Here is a 17,762-nt window from a genome sequence, read left to right as displayed (position 1 = left end):
GGTTGGGACCTCCACGGTTACAACACCGTGAAATTTCAGACGTAAACAGCTGAAAACTTGAAATTGATCAATTAAAAAACTCTCTAGCTGTCAAATTGATCAAAATGAACTGAATTTGGTAGGGCCCTACTCATAAGTCAATGGTAACATTCTTGCTTCAGAGGGAAATGTAAGAGGGCTTCATCAGGGGTGCTGGAACAATTTTTATAGTGGGGATGCTGAGAGCCATTGAATCCAACTGTAAACCCTGTATATGATGAAAACCACTTCAAGCCAGGGAGTGTGGCAACACCCTCAGCACCCCTAGTTCCAGCACCTATGGGCTTCATTCATACAGGGCCCATTCCAACTATCATTTCTATTTCAAACTAAAAAAGCAGCCCACAAATCTGTGCTTAGGTACGGAATCTCAACCAGTTCAGTGGTTCAGTTCACAAACAGCAGTATCTAAACTTCTGGTGAGATTCAAGCTCACTCATGGACAGGCTCTCATAAAATTTCTGGCATCTCTACTTCTAGTCACATCTGAAACTCCTCACAGAATAGCATTTCCTGTGTCATTTTAATACCTGGTTCCTGTTCTACTTGGAAACCAGAAACTTATATAACTATCTTTATGACCATGGAGCATAAAGTAGGCTTACATAGAGTTTGGTTTTAGAAACAGTCAGAGAGGACGTTCTTATTTTTCAGAAGAAGCCCATGGTCCAAACCTAATGAGTTCTTTGGAATTGAGTGCTGCAGACATCCTTTTATATTCACAGAAACACTTTGTGGTGATACAATTAAGGTTATTACTAATTTCAGAACAGTACTATTGTAGTTATGAAACAGACGGGGGAGGTAATTTTCTAGCGAAGTCTCCACAAAAGCCTTGACCAAAGTTTTCCAAAAGTGAACAGTGATTTTATTTATTGGTGCCTACACTTTTGGATTCCAATGGAAGGGAATCCTAAAGGCTCTGACTTTCAGAGGACAGGTGACCAGCACTTTCAGAAAAATCAGGCCCTGTCAAGATGTCAGTTCAGGCACCCAACTACTAAGGTACCTAATAACTAGTTTGTTTGGGGGTTTTTTGGTTAAAAAGTCTTGGTTCAAATCTTTCCCCACTGCCCATGTTAAAGATTCACAGAAAGCATTGCAAAGATGGATGAATAGAAATTCCTTTGAGTCGAATTTTTTTTCTCCACCTCTCAGTGGATAGCTCAGTGGTTTGAGCATTGGCCTGATAAACCCAGAGTTATGAATTCAATCCTTGAGGGGGCCACTTAGGGATCTGGGGCAAAATCAGTACTTGGTCCTGCTAGTGAAGGCACGGGGCTGGACTCTATGACCTTTCAGGTCCCTTCCAGTTCTATGAGATAGGTATATCTCCATATATTATTATCATTATTATTTATTATTCATTCAGCTCTAGCCCAGGCACTATAATTTCTCTAGAACAAAAAAAGTTAATCCAATATGCTAGGAATGTATCTTAATTTTGCAAGGTTGCTCTCATCCTCTATAGTGAAGCAGGTTCCTCAGGTTCTCTCAGGACACTCTCATTCTTAGTTGCATTTTTATCCTTGTGTGGCTTTAATTCCCCAACTAAGCATTGCTCTGTTAGCCAGGAGTACTGATCAACCTGATGCTACTGTTCGGCCTGAATGCATGAAATTGGGACACACCAGGAGAATTGTTTTCTATGGGGGATGCTAGGCCTTCCACTAGCAAATCTTTGCTCTGCTCCAAATTTCACAGCTAACGCTGCGGGATCACAGCAAGTGCTGACTATAGTACCCTACCTCTGGCTCTGTGGGTAGGGTCAGGATGCACAGTCTCCTCCAGGGCTCTTGATTTACTTCCAATTCAATATGCCCTGCCAAGCCAGTGAGCTAGCCTTTATCACCCAAAACATAAAAGCCAAACAATCCCATGTCCCTGTTTAACACAGTGTGTCAATGTTCCCACTGCAACCTGCTTTGTAAGGCGTACCCAAGCTATTTACCAAAAAGCTAGTAAATCTGCTCTGAGTCTCCCAAAATTAAGTTCCCAAATCGAGACCCACTATCATTTCTGCTAGTGAATGGAATGCAGAGGAAGCAGTTGTCATGGATCACAAAATCGCATGGAGCCACATAACAAAACATGAACCAGGAACTGAACGTTGCACAGGGTTTTCATTTTTGATCAGATAACGTACCTAACTTTGAATCTCTAGAAGCCATTTAGTGTCCGCTACCTGCTAACAGTTGGTAATTTGAGTTCTCTCCAGTGCAATGCCTGTGAGTAGTTAACTACTGTAGGTAATCGGAGTTACCTGTGAGAAAGAAATACTGTGGTGGTTCAGTAGCCAGGATTCTTTTCTACTGTGATTCCAGAGACACAGTGGAGAATGTTATCCCCTTCTTTCTCTTTCACAAATCTGTCAGCATAAAGGATCATTTTCCAAAAGTCACAGTTTTAGGTCTAAGGATCTAGTAACCCCTTATTTCAACTGAAATGGCTTACGAATTAGACACACTGGAATATTTGGGTTCTCATGCATAATAACTAGACATTTGATCAAATGGCTTTTATAATGCTAGAAATATAATGGCCCTGTAGGCAGCCAGCCATAACATTTTATGAAAAAAATTCAGAAGGAATATTCTCCAGTCATTAGAGGGAAAACTCCAGTGTAATATAAATATTCTTGACTTGTTGACCATGTGGCCATTATATTTAAAGTATTGAGAGAACCCATAATTACGTCTATATATATATATATATATGAATGTATTTCAAAGTGCTCTGTGGGTGTTTACAGTGTATGTAAAATAATTTACAACCCAATCCTGCATTGTGCTCCATGATGGCAGACCTGTGTGCATGCACTGAGCTGAGGGCAAGATTGAAGGCATTAGGTAGCTAAAGTATTGTAACCAATCACTGTCATTTTCCTTTTAAGTATGAATCAAAATAATCCAATTATTTCTACATTGTGGGCCAAATTCCATTCTTGAATGTCCCACATGGATGTAGACTTTTGTCAGTGGAAGCCGTGCTGAAAACAGAACTTGGCTCCCAAAGATGAACAGCATAGGAGGGGAAAAAATGAGCTTGTGGCCTCAGTTTGTTTGGTTTGTTTTTATTTGTTTTCGGAAAGGTGTGAAGTGTTCATCTACAAAGGAAATGCTTCTTGATGCTAGAAATTCAAATCTTGTTTACAATGGAAGATCCTGGTGACTGGAGAACTAGTGAAAAAGTTGCATCACTGGAGAAGAGTTTAAGCTGACCAGTTCGTGGGAGAGTGAATGTTCAGTAACTGTTTTAAACTCTTTGGGATTGATTTTCAGAGTGGGAACATCTATGACTACAACTGCACTCAATGGGAGCTGTGAATGCTCATCACATCTGAAATTCAGATCACTTGTACAACACCTATTTAACACCACAGATTAACGCACACTTGGGTCTAACTCTAGTCTATACCTATGCCTGTATTGCTACATAGGCAAACCCTTCTAGTGTAGGTGCAGCTTATATGGGAAAAAGAGTGCTTTGCTAGCAACTGTCTCTACCATAAGGCTTTTGCATTTAAAAAAAAATTGCTCCCCAAATGACATTATACTGGCTAAAGTTTCTAGGGTAGACCTTGCCTTAGGTAAAGACTCAGCACATTCCCCCTTCCCCCACACCCTTTTTTCACAAGTAAGAACTCCCACACATATAGAAGACCCCCCAAGAAGTCCTCCAGAGAAAAACCCAGGAATAACCAGAGTCTAAATTCCTAAGGTAAAAGAGAAAAAAAATCAGAGCGCTCCTATTTCTTCCCCCACCCCTTTTTAAAAATAGCCTTCTTTCTACATGATGAAGACTCAAAGGAAAACTCAAGCTCAGTTTAAATAACCTCTGCAGGTCCCCTTGTAATGAACAGACTAAGTTACCCTTAGGATTTCTCTGGCTTGGCTGCTCATGGCTATGCGAGGAGATAAAGCCTCAATCAAAAACACTTTGGGTTATTTGCTGACTTCTGGCAGCAGGATATTTATAAGCCTTTCGGCATGAATGGTCAGTGGATCAGCTGTCACAAACCTTGCTTCTCAAACTCTTCAAAAAGGTTCAGGCTGGTAATGCTAGGGCCAGTGAAGATGATGTAGTTTTTTCCTGATGCATTCTGACAAAGGCTCTTGGCCACCATACTGTGGAGTTGGGGCTTGTTCTTCAAAGCATCCAGTCCGTCAGCACCGCCTCCTTCTTTTAGATGGACATATATCTTAATGAGCAAGTAGAAACAAGAAGACAAGTCAATGTGGTTAGAATGGATCAGGTAGGAGCCATGCAGTTGCCAAACCACTTGCTCAGCTTTCACTGGAGATAATTTTTCAGCTCAAGGCAGTAGATACCTGTTTCAGATTTAACCCCTAATACACCTTTTATGACTGGTGCCTTTCAATGACTTTGGAATAGCTGGGGCAGGTTTGGAATTTTCTGCTGGGACAGCTATTGGGAAATACAGATCTATGCCTAAGATTAAGGCCTGCTATAGATTGCTGTTGCTATTGTGTAGCTGGAAAACCATTTGTCAGGTAGTAATAAACCACGACTCCTAAAGAGAACTGTATGTGGTGTGGATCCTATATAGACTTCATTGTTGTCAGTAAAGGGAGAACTTGGGACCTTCTGCTCTGAAAACACAGGCCTCTACCAGATGACCAGAAGGAATCTGTCTGCTAGCTTTACTGTAATAGAGTTCAGCTGTATATTCTCTTGCAGCAGACACTAAAGGGCAACATGACCGTGCTGATGCCAGCATGACACTTTCTCCAGTACAAGCCAGTGGTGTCCTTACACACCAACCACACATTCTACCTGGAATCTTCAGGGATAGCTCTAATTCTCAGCATTTTTGTCCAGATCATGACTTAGAGACAACCCATGAAAACAGATTGAACAAGGGGAAAAGGTGCATTAAACTGGCTTTAACAGTCTTAAGCATCTGGCTCCTTTCTAGCTGACTGCAATCCTTACAGATACTGTATTACTGCCATAGTATCTTAAAAACTAACAGCTACCATTGTCCAGGCAACGTTCCTTCTGTCCTTCATAATACTTGGTCACCATCCACACAAAGCCATTTAAGTGGATATCCAATGGCAGGAATGTCTTTGTCTCTGGTAAAATGAGTTGCTGATGATCTTAGTCCGATTTGCAAGTGCACAGGTATGTATAGCACAACTGGCCTGCTTGGACTGAAATGGCACAGAGGCCAGACCAGCACCTCACTCTGCAGATGGTCACTCTGGGAACGGGTTATGGCATGTTAGTTGGGCAATAGAGGAAAGCGCACCTCTTTTCATTGTAGAAATAGAAGACTTCAGTTTTCATTTATTTTATTCATACTACTAGAAAGCAGCTCTTCCAGTGGCTTAGTTGCTCATACAAACATTTGAATTGTATACCTCTAGGTTAAAATCCCAGACACACATAATTTAGCAATCTTGACTCAGAAGACACAAATCACCTCTGTCTCATCTGCCCACGCTATTTCTCGATCCACTCACTTTCCCCCCAAAATAAATGACATGGAAGGCAGGCTGTAAACCTCATCAACTTTGTGTTCTGATGGACCAAAGGAAGGAGTGACTTCCAGAGCTGAAGAGCCTTTGCCAAAAATACCCTGCCACCAGCTCCTCCTCCTCACCCCAACTTTTAAACCAAGGAGCCGTTCGCTCTCAGTCCTTCACTGATCACAACAGTGGGAGCACCACCTGGGGAAGAGATCTGGGGTCTCAATTTCCAGGAACAGCCAATCCAGCATCATCCACCAAAATTAAATTCAATTAAACAATGGGCCTGATCCTCCCCTTGCTCTCAAAGTCAGCAGACACACATTTGTGTAAAGGAGAGGAGAATCTAGCCCTATATTCTGAATCCAAATATACTTAATTTTATTTGTTTATGAAGATCTTAAACCCCCCCCCCCCAAACTCATGAAAAATAAAGTGGTCAAAATTTTCAAAAATGCCTAAGTGACTTGGGAGCCTGAGTCCCATTGACTTTCAATGAGACTAAAGGTACATCTACACTTCTGGCACTGTGTAGAGTAGACACTGCACAGCCAGCTAGCATGAGTATAAACAGCAGTACTAATGGTAAGGCACATCTTAGGTGAGTAGAGTAGAGTGCCCTACATGCCTGAACCTGCAGGGTATATACCCTACATGGCTCTCTACATGCCCAACCAGTGCCTCTCAAGTCTACACTGCTATGTACTGTCCCATAGCTCCCCCCTGCTGGAGCCTTTCCCCATAACAGTGAAAGGCTCTGGCACCAGGGAGGCAGCAGTGAAAGGCACCAGCAGCGGGGAACTACCAAAGCCTTTCCGTGGTATGTAGCTACATAGCGCAGTGACAAGACAGCCTGCCTCACTGCAGTGTGTAGCTACACCTGTAGGGTCTCTACTCTACACGCTGCCTCAAATGTAGACATAGCCTTAGACTCCTAAACCACTTAGGTGCTTTCAAAAATTTTACCCATTTTCATTAGAGCAAAGACTGAGATGCTCAAAGTCACTCAGAGGATTTACGTGAACACTCATTCATTGTTAAACTGGAATTGTGCTTCTAAATCCCCTTGTCAGCTTTGGAAAACTTCATCCAGAGTCTGCAATCATTCAGAAGATGAATCATTCAGAAGATCATTCCCTGCACACATCTCTCCCCATCTTTAGGGGCTCAAACCAGCATAAAGGAAACTGCACTACAAACCTAATCAGAGAACAAAATGAGTAGAATTAGAATGTTTGCAGTGGTGCTCAGTAATTTTTTGGTATCCCAAAGATCACGGGGGGGAATTCAATTGAATCTGTTTGTTTATTTTTAGATGCTACAGCTTCCAGCACTAGGTTCTAGGCATACTGGCACAATATTCTCACTGTTCATCAATCATGAAACAGACCCAGGGGGATACGTTCTGTGTGAAGTCTCCAAGAAATCAGGTGTTTTGTATTTTTCAAATAACTTATGCATTAATGGACAAGTTCAATGTAGTATAAAATATATACTAATGACTGGATCTAATTAGACAGTAAATCATACAAATATAGGGCTGGAAGGGACCTCAAGAGGTAATCTAGTCCAGCCCTCTGCACTGAGGCAGGACCAAGTAAATCTAAACCATCATTGACAGGTGTTTGACTACTGTGTTCTTAAAAATCTCCAGTGATGGGCATTCCACACCATCCTTGGACGCTTATTCCAGAGTTTAACTATCCTTCTAGCCAGAAAGTTTTTCCTAACATCTAACCTAAATCTCCCTTGCTGCACATTAAGTCCATTACTTCCTGTCCTACCTTCAGTGGACATGGAGTACAATTGATCACAGTCCTCTTTATAACAGCCCTTAACATACACCTCTACCTCGATATAACACTGTCCTCGGGAGCCACAAAAAAATCTTACCGCATTATAGGTGAAACCGTGTTATATCGAACTTGCTTTGATCCACCGGAGTGCGCAGCTCCGCCCCCCACCCCCGGAGCACTGCTTTACCACATTATATCAGAATTCGTGATCTATCGGGTCGCGTTATATCTGGGTAGAGGTGTATCTGAAGACTTATCAAGCCCCTACTTGGTGGTCTTTTCTCAAGATTAAACATGCCCAGGGTTTTTAACCTTTCCTCCACAGGTTAGGTTTTCTAAACCTTTTATTATTTTTGTTACTTTCCTCTGGACTGTGTCCAATTTTTCCACATTTTTTCTTAGTGTGTGGCACCTAAAACTGGACACAGTACTCCAGCAGAGGCCTCCCCAGTGCCAAATAGAGCAGAAATCACTTCCTGTGTCTTACTTACAATACTCCTGTTAATACACCCCAGAATTATATATATATATATATATATTTTTTTGGCAATTGTATCACATTGTTGGCTCATATTAAATTTGTGATCCACTATACCCCCTCCTCTTTTTAAGCAGTACTACTGCCTAGCTAGTTATTCTCCATTTTGTATGTGTGCATTTGATCTTTTCTTCGAAAGTGTAGTACTTTGCACTTATCTTTATTGAATTTCATCTTGTTGATTTCAGACTAATTCTTCAATTTGTCAAGGTGACTTTGAATTCTGATCCTGTCCTCCAAAGTGTTTGCAGCCGCTCCAGGCCTGGTATCCTCTGCAAATTTTACAAGCACACGCTCCACTCCATTGTCCAAGTTATCAGTGAAAATATTGAATAGTACTGGACTCAGGACAGACCCCTGTAGGACCCCACTAGATATGTCCTTCTAGTTTGACAGTGAACCAGTGATGACTACTCTTTGAGGATAGTCTTTCAACCAATTGTGCACCCACTTTATAGTAATTCAATCTAGACCACCTTTCCCTAGTTTGCCTATGAGAACGTTATGTGGGACTGTGTCAAAAGCCTTACTAAAATCAAGATCATCACATCTATTGGTTTCCTCCCTATCTGCTACACCAGTAACCTTGTCAAAAGAAGGAAATTAGGTTGGTTTGGCGTGAGTTGTTTTTTGGCAAATCTATGCTGTCCACTATTCCTTATCTTCTAGGTGCTAACATATTGATTGTTTAACAAATGGTTCCAGTATCTTTCCAGGTATTGAACTTAGGCTGACTGATCTATAATTCCCTCGGTCCTCTTTCTTCCCCTTTTTAAAAACAGGTACGATGTTTGCCTGTCCCCACTCTCCTGGGACCTCACCTGTCCTTCATGAGTTCTCAAAGACAATCGCTAGCAGTTCTGAGATTGCTTCAGCTAGTTCGTTAAGTACCCTAGGATGAATTTCATCCAGCCCTGCCAACTTGAATACATCTAACTTATCTAAATAATCTTCAACCTGTTATTTCCCTATTCTGGCTTCTGTTCCTGCCCCCTTGTTGTTAATATTGTGTCAAGGATCTGGTCACCATTAGCCTTTTTAGTAAAGACTAAAACAAAATAGGCATTGAACACCTCAGCATTCTTGATGTCATTTGTCATAACTTTCCTTTGTCTTTCTTGTGCTCCTAAAGTCTTTAAAAAACTTCATATTTAAAAGGAAGCCTAAATATATTATACTATTCAATATCCTGCTCAATTAGGATGGTGGTGTTTTTTTAATACAAGACTAGTCTCCAGGTGACGGTTGAAGCAGATTAGTCAGAAATATTGTGTTGCCTCTGACAATGCTCTACTTGTTTTGCATATACAGTAGAACTTCAAAGATACAAACACCAGAGTTACAGACTGAAGGGCCAATTGGACACCATGAGGTGTAAGCTATCAGGCAGCAGCAGAGCCCCCACTTCCCCCCCCCCCAAATGCAAATACTGTACAGTGCCTGTATTGCATCTTAAAGATAGGCACATCTGGGCTGCCAGTTCCTACCCCCACCCCCTACTCCCCACAGCGCGGGGCCTTGGACTCTGTGGGGATCCTGGCTAAGCAGTAATTAGCTACTGCTGGAAAGGGAAGATTGATGAGGAGGCTCGACAAAGTCTGTAGTTTAAGTTAGGTCTCACCCATTAGAAAGTATATTTTTACTATTGTTTGTTTGTAACCATTCCTATCTTTATCCCTTCTATTTGGTATCATTTAACTTATGTCCTTTTGTTAATACACTTGTTTTATTTTAAACCAAGTCAGTGCTGTGTTTGAAGGAAGTGGTGTGTATACCCTAGTTAAGTTAATAAGCTGTAATGTACTGAGTCTTTAAAAGAGCAGTAAACTTAATATCTTCTGCAAATATACAGTGGCAGGGGTTGTGTATTGCAAAGATACAAAGAACCGTTCAGAGGCTGGAGTTCACTGATTGTTACCAGGTGAGGTCTGGGCCAGGAAAGCCTTGAGGAGTTTTCTGGGGAGGAAGACAGACTAGTGTGGCAGGGAGCTGACCCAGTCTAATCGCCAGCAAAGCTCACTCTTGCTGAGGCAGAGAGGTAACACAGTGGCTCACCGCTCTGAGTACCCCAGCAGAACGTTACACCCATGCATTCCCCTGGGAAACTGACACACAAAGATAATGTAATCTCTTTCCAGCAGCAAGTCTAGCCTAAAGCATAGGCACTATTATAGAGACAGCGGAAGTGATATTTCTCAGGTCTCCGGAAAATTCATTTTACTGTGTGACATTTTTCAGTAGCTATGGATCAGTTGCCATTGCAATTCACCACTGCTGTTTTCCATAGCACAGTCTGCTGCAGAGGCTATAGTCCAACAGCCATTTCCATCTTGCGGAGCACCCACCAGCTGCTAAGTGTCTATTTCTGAGGCTATTGTGGCCCCAGCTGCTGGAAGGGAAAAGGAGCTTTCTCTAGTCTTCCTCCTCCCTTCTCCCACCAGAGTCTCCTGACATATGTTTGGGCAGTGGGCAGGCGCCGCTTCTTTTCCTTTCTCCCAGTCTCCGCTACTTAGAGCTCTTCATGAGGGAAGAGGATATAGTGTCTGCCTTAATAAGCAGGAGCAGAGTAAACCTGGCATGATTTTTCTCAGTGAAACTGCTGCCCATGTGGTTGAGAACAATGCCAGTAAAACCAAGAACCACATTACTTTCACTTTGCTGCTGCTCAGGAAAACCATGAGCAGCAGCAGAGACACTGAAACTTGGTGTAGGCTCAGGAAAAGAGCACTGCCTTGGTTCATGTTTTGAAGGCTATTTTCCCAGACCTGAGCTAGAAACAATTAAAATTTAAATTCTGCAGAAATTGCCTGGGAAAACTTCCCTCCCTCTTGACAGTGGTGGGTGGACTATTTTTTAAACCCTGGCTTAATTAACATTTGGAATACACTTTGAGATCCTCAGTTGAAGATGCTATAGAACTGTATGCAGTGTTGTTAATGACCAAGGCTAATTGAAACTGAGAGAACCTTTGGGGAGACTATGGAAAAAAGTTGCTGGAGCATTCTCTGATTGAAAATGCACACAAATGAAACTGCCCAACTTCATGGACTCTCTTTCTGAAAGAAGACTGAGCTTGAGAATATATTTAATGAGACTACTTGTTTTTGTGCATTCTAACTGCCAGTTATTTAAAAAAATGACACTAACAAGGCATTGCTAAAAAAAAATCTAACAAACCTCTAAACAGAATTTAAATATGATGGAAAACTAACTTTTTTTTTTTTTTTTTAGCTGCATGATTAACAAATGGACAGATAGTTAACTCTCCTGTAACTTGGACCTTGAAATATAAATTCACCCCGGGTTTTTTTTTCCTCCCTCTTTCAAAATAGAACTGGTAAATCAATTATAGCTTAATGAGAGAAGCTTGTTCTTTGATATTTTTGTGTGATAGTGAAGTGACAAGTTCTTCAGTACACCTTCCCTTAATACTGATTTTTTTAAGGGCACTAGAAATAGTGTCTGGTTTTTCATATTATGAAGAGTTTGAGCCAATTGTATAGGCCAGAGTTGAAATCGGGACTGGACAGCAGCATTTAACACAACCTCTTATACTGTAGAAAAATCCCACCTACAACTAATGTGAGATGCTATAAGAATTAAAGAAATACCAAGACCGGGGAGGCAACAGGATCTAGGGGGTGAGGCACTGGACAGGGGAAGGGGCAGTAGTGTAGCTAGCGGGGTGCAGGGGAAGCAGCCGCTTCCCCTCACCCCTTTTCCCAAAAGTGGTGCCTGCCGGGCCGGGGCAGCATTGCCGGAGGAGCTAATGTGGGGGCGGCAGGCGTAGCCGGAGGAGAGAGGGGGCCGGCTCCTCGGCCATCGTGCCCCACGCAGCCCCAACATCGCCGCAGGCGCAGCCACCTCCTGTGGTGGCTCAGGGCTCGGCGGCCAAGCGCTCCCCGCCCGGGGCCGGGATCCACCCGCGGTGCGGGGCGGGGATCGGCCGGGGACAGTCGGCAGCGCAGGACAGAACATGAGCGGCGGGGGTCTGGTGCCTTGCACTGGGGGGTCCCTTCCGGGCAAGGGGCTCCCCGGGCCTGCAGGGCAGGGGTGCAGGCCACGCTGTCTGGACGGGGGGGCCCTGGCGCAGCGCAGAAGCCTGGAGCCCTGGGTGGGGGGGGGATAGGACCCCATGGGTGAGGCCGGGCGGCACAGACTGGCAGGGGACACCTGCAGAGCAGGCTGGGCACGATAGACTCTCCCGGGACCACGGGGGGACGGGGGTATCTGCACCCCTGGGAAGCCCGCAGGAGTCCTGAGCTGGGCCCCGGGGTTAATCTGGGGGGGGGGAAATGGGAGGAGCCAAGGGGGGGCGTGGCGAGGGGGGGGAGCACCTTTTTTCTGTTTGCTCCCCCTACACTCAGACCCTCACTCTGCCACTGGGAAGGGGTGTATGTCAGTAGACGTGGGTTCTAGTTGCAACTCTGCTATTGACCTGCTGCATGACTTTAGGTAAGTCACTTCACCTCTGTGCTTGTTTTTTGTCTTGTATACTTAGGATAAGAGACAGTTCTTGCCCTGAAGAACTTACAATCTAACACACTGGAGCCCTCAAATACAAATAGTTAATGGTAATAATGAGTTTCCTTTCTATGTTACTAATCTATCTGGGTTGGAGGACTCTGGACTAGAGCTAAACAATTCTTTTTCTTACTCTCAATCTTTGATGTTTCCTCAGACTCATTTTTTCCTTGAAAAGCAGTTAAAAATGGGAGCTTAAATGCAGAACCAACACAAGGGACTAAATGACTTAATATATCTGGAACTAGTGAAATTTCAGATGGCCATTAATGAAAATGAAACAGTTTTGCTAGTGAACATTCTGCCAGTGAGTGAAATGAAATGGGAAAGCAATGAAGTCTGGAGGGGGGGGGGGAACCACAGATGGCTCATGGCAAACTCAGGGAACAGATTTAATCCCATAGAACTTGAATGCATATGCACTCAGAATAGACTAATCAGCGTATTGTGGAATAGCATAGCCCTCGGATGTCAGAGCAATATGCTGATCTAGTTCAAAAATCAACACCCCCTTCCCCATCACCTCCAAAAAAAACCCAACCCCATTCTGGAAATGCTGGATTCACCTGATGAGAGGTGATTGGAAAACACATTAGTTTGAGAGGCATTTCACATAGGGGCAAGAGAATGGGAATTCAGTCACCTGCCTGTCAGTAGGGGCTTGTCTACATTTGAAATGCTACAAGAGCACAGCTTCAGACATCCCCATTGAAGCACTACAGTGGCCTGCTACCTAGGCTAAGGGGAGGGGTTCTCCCTTGGGCTAGGTAATCTACCTCCCCGAGAGGTGGGAGCTAGGTCGATGGAAGAATTCCTCCATGGATTTTTCATACCCCTGAGTGATGTAGCTGAGTCAACTTTTTCCATGTAGACCAGGCCTCAGAAATTCTCAAGCAAATATGTTTGGCTGAGAAAACAATGCAGACTGTTAAAAGGCTACTGGGGAAAGGAAGACTGAGACATGAGCTGCCACCCTACAGCTTTAGGGTCTTGGAGTAGACATTAGCACTATAGGCCAATAAGGCTCCCTAGCACTTGTGGTAAATCATTCATGCAAAGCATACACAGGGTCGCACTAGAAGTTGGGGAGCAAAAATATCCAGCCAGGACAAAGCTACATTATGACAGATCTGTAAGCTTCCCTAGAAGCTAAATGTAAGTGAATCTGTTGATCTACAAAGCTCTGATGGGAAATGTAAAGTTATTGTGAACAGCACATTACAAATATTCCACATTTGTACAGAACTGAAACACCCTAGAGTACAATTCTCAGATGAAATGTGACACCTGAAAAGAGCAAGGGAAGAAGTAATGAAGGGGAGACAAGACTCTGGCTTTCATGGGCTGCCCACTAGCTCCCAGTAAATCCCCCCCCTCCCCCGGCGCGAGTGCAGAGCAGGACTCCACAGGTGCATACGGAAGCCTGGCTCAGCAATAGCTTCTACAAGAGACACTGCAAATGTCAACAGCGGCTGTTTCCCAAGTCTATCCCTGCCCCCTTCACACACAGTCACGGTCCCCTGAACATGTGCTGGGTGTATGAAAAGGTTTCAGGGGAGAGGGGAAGGAGTATGGTGACCTGGGGGGGCAGCATGATCCAGTGAATAAAACACAAGCCTGGGAATAAGGAGACCTGGCTTCTGGCCCTCATCCTGTCTCTGCCTCTCTGTATGATCTTGAGTGAGCCATTTAAACTTCAGTGCCCCAGTTTCCCCATCTGTAAAATGGGGATAATAAAAACATTTGTCTTCATTGGTAAAGCACTTAGAGATCTACAGAAAGAGTACTATAGGAGAGCTAAATGTTACTTAATAACCCCCCCGCCCCAGTAGTTACTGGCCAAGTTCAGTTCACATTTGTACTTGGTCATCCCCTTTGAGACATCTAGCAAAGGGAAGTGTCCTAGCACAACAAAAAGTTTCAAACAGCTCTGTTTTGAATTCTTTGGTAGCTGGGCTGTAACTAGGGTGGGGTGAGCAGAGCAGCTGCCCAGGGTACAGAGCCACCGGGGGTGCAAAAATGGGGCAGCACACAGGATCAGAGGCCCAGGGGTATCAGCCCCCATCCTTGCAAGATCAGGGCCAGTGGGGTCCAGCCAGAGCTCAGGGTGCTCAGGGCCCCCCTCCCTGCTGGATCATGGAGCAGGTTCCCCAGCACTAAGAGCCTGGCAGGGTGCTGACTGCCAGCTTGGTTCCTACGGAGCATGCTCACTGCTCATGAACATCTGGTCAAACTGCTGCCCTTGCTGGGAAAGGGGGGAATGGGCAGGGTCTGAGCAGGGGGTGGAAACTGACTGCATGGGGTGCGGGGGTGTCAAACGGCAGGAGGCAGGGACAGGAGAGGGGCTGAGGAGCAAAATTTGGGGTAGGAGTCAGGGTTCAGCCCAGGGTTGAGGTAGTGGCAGAGGGGGTAACAGTTACCCTGATGGGATGAACCACCTGCCCTGTTGGGGAAAAAAGGGGGCAGGGGGACAGAACGGTTTCCATGCTTAGGAGAAAGTGTTTGGAGAAGAAAAATTAAGAAGTCCTGGGTTGCTTGTGATTTACAGCTAGTGAAAGCCACAGTAGAAACAAAGTAGTAAACATTGCATAAGTAAAACATGCCTTTTTAGTCACTAGTCAGTAGGGCTAAAACACATCCTGCTCTCTGCTTTAGGAGTGTTTTCCTGTTACTGTGACCTACCCTTACTTGTTGCTTCCCCCGCCTGAGCCAATTCTTATTACAGAGCAGAATAAGGAGCCTCCCTCTGATCCATTGTTATAATGCTCCAGTATCTGGCCAGCAAGGTGCACTCACACATCAGGGAACTGGCACCTTCACGGCACAATGGCCCCAGATGCCAAACACAACTTGGCTTTTCTTTTAAAAGGTCTCTCATTTTGGGCTAGGGACAATTTTCAGTTGTATCCAGACAGATGATAATACAGGCCATTTACTGCATTGGTTGCAGATCTGGATTGGGGCTGCTGGTAAGATATACACTGGCGAAGCAGCACGTCTACTGTGACCTGTGCTTGTAGCATTCTGGGCTGTGACCCAACAGTCTGTTCCTGGCACCCTTTATGGACTGGGGCCTTCACTTCAGTGATAGGTCCATCCAGCCACTGTAACCATGGCATTAGCACTCTCATGCTGAAGCACAGCATAATCTGATTTCACGCTCACCATAGCCATATATGTTCCTCTGTCTCCACGCTTAGGTGTGAGGAGGATCCTATAGGGATGTTAAAGGATTGTGTGAAAAGTAATGTGGCAACTAGGAGTAGCATACAGTAGTTTTTATTGTCTACATACTGTATTGATATGCAAAAATAAATGCATTATCATTTCTCTAATATTCAACTCCTTATCTAAAAAACCCCACAAGGGGTGCAAAGATGCTTGCGCCACTTGCCCAGGGTGCTAAAATGCCTAGATATAGCTCTGTTGGGTAGTTCCAACAGTCTGCAGTGAGCCAATGGGGGTGTAGTTAGCACTATTAAGTGACCTATTAATCACTTACATTTACACAGATCTGTTAAGCAAAGCATCCCAGAGTGTTGGCGAGGGAGAAATCAAGAGAGTGAAATCAAAAGGCATATCTAGGGTTTTGATTTAAACAGTGTCAGCAAATACTCTCAAAAAGAAGAAAACCCTTCCACCACAGGACTGTAGCCAGAAAACTGCACTTAAAGTACTGAAGTCTTGACTTGAAAAGCATCTCAACAGCAATAAATGCATAGGGAAATATATTGGAAAGACAGCCTGCTGGCTCAGCTTGTAGGACAGACAGCAGGCCCAAGTTCAAACCTGACCTCGGTGTTACTTCTGTAAATTTGGCATTCCCTAGAGAAGGCAAATCCAATCTGCAATGCCTGTAATAGTGCTGCTAATAATTCACACTTCAAGTGCTTTCCACCTGTGCTCTCCATGCACTTTACAAACATTCATTTATCTGCAGCAACTGTGAGGGAAAAGTCAACAATGTAAGAAACTAACTAGTGTGTGTGCACACACCAATCTGAACTACGTATCTCGGTGTCATCACCCGTGTACTGCTGATAGAGTCTCCTTCAGTTTTAGGTGCAGAAGAACCTGCACTGTAGGGCTTCAGTTATCATGAAGGGAGTTGCCCTGGAACGCAGTATAGGGGCAGCCAGGATATCCTAGATGGCCCCAAATATTCCAGACTGTAATCCTGGTTTTACAGATGGAGAAACTAAGGCGAAGAGTTTAAGTGAGATGCCTAAAGTGACACAGTTTGGCCAAGCATAAACCCAGAGCTCCTGCCTCTCACACACTAACCAAAAAACCCAACTTTCCTTTGCAGCTAGCTATCAAATGAGTTAATTTTGTAAAGAACAGAACTGTTCTGCCTCACTTACCTAAATAGGCTAAATGCATTGATATTAATGATGGGAGAACGTTAAAAGGATAATCAGATTGGAGGCTGTGCAGTCATTGCAATTCTGTATGGCCGCTGCATGTTTAAAGCAAAAAGAGTAGCCCTTTTTCCCATACAGCAACTCTAATGGAAGAAAATACAAGAGCACTAAACATTGCTTTTAGCACTCGATATAGAATATTCATAACACAGGTGGAATGAAAAATGGGGATAGGGAAGTGGAAAGAAAATGAGAGAAATTTTGAATCTCCAGCAAGCTTTCATTTGAGTTCTGAGCAACTGTACATGTAGATTTATTTTATCCAAACTGAGTTTGCCTATGCTTAACTCATATCCTTACTTGTTTTAGTTGAGTGGCTAAGCTACATGAGGAAGACATTAGTAACCAAGAGGTGGTGCTTTGTTTAGGAAGTTCTGAGGCAGATGTGATACAAAATGGAAATTCATCCCAAAGCAAGGACCTGAATTTCCAACTCTGGAATCAAGTTATTTATAACACAGGAGAGAGAGCTGAGCCAATACTGTAACCTATAAATGAATGTGCTTTAAGTGTGTTTTAGCATCTTTTTATGTTCCATGAAGTTTCTAATGAATTAGTTTGCTGGCAGGAATATTACCCTGACAGCAAACTATGAACGCATATTGCAGAATATTCATAGAGAATGAATGCTGAACTTGTAACCATGAATATTTGTTTAAACCAACATCTGATTCAGAGTTCTGCTCATCCAATCAGGGAGCAGACCAAAACCACATGATCATTCAGCTCAAATGTCAAATACTGAATGCTAGCAACAAACTCATCGGTGAGCTACACACCAAGAATTGTTCACAGAAATGATTCAGTGAATAACTTCAAAAAACAAATGTGAGCAAGTTGACCTGTTTGTAGCTCGGTCCTCTTCTGCCTACAGTGGCCCAATTACTTGAATTACATTAAATTTCCTATATACAAAACATAGTGGCAAATTCTGCCCACAAGCAAG

General features: G+C 43.7%; 1 protein-coding gene and 1 long non-coding RNA gene across 5 annotated transcripts in view; one reads left to right on the top strand and one right to left on the bottom strand.

Annotated features, from left to right (window-relative positions):
- PGBD5 (piggyBac transposable element derived 5) overlaps positions 1 to 17,762 on the bottom strand; it is a 119,199-nt gene that overhangs the window by 49,040 nt on the left and 52,397 nt on the right. For all 4 annotated transcript variants that reach the window (XM_065590498.1, XM_065590496.1, XM_024106503.3 and 1 more), the window contains exon 4: positions 4,060 to 4,240. In XM_065590498.1, coding sequence (XP_065446570.1) covers positions 4,060 to 4,240 — 181 coding nt within the window. The remainder of the gene's footprint in view (positions 1 to 4,059; positions 4,241 to 17,762) is intronic.
- The window catches only part of LOC135982661 (uncharacterized), a 62,539-nt gene that overhangs the window by 35,692 nt on the left and 9,085 nt on the right, over positions 1 to 17,762 (top strand). The gene's annotated exons all lie outside the window — the stretch shown is intronic.

The sequence above is a fragment of the Chrysemys picta genome, chromosome 3, assembly GCF_011386835.1.
Source record: "Chrysemys picta bellii isolate R12L10 chromosome 3, ASM1138683v2, whole genome shotgun sequence".
In the NCBI taxonomy this organism is placed as follows: Eukaryota; Metazoa; Chordata; order Testudines; family Emydidae; genus Chrysemys; species Chrysemys picta.
Note: the sequence above shows the minus strand (reverse complement) of the source record. Positions and strands in the feature narration are given on the sequence as shown.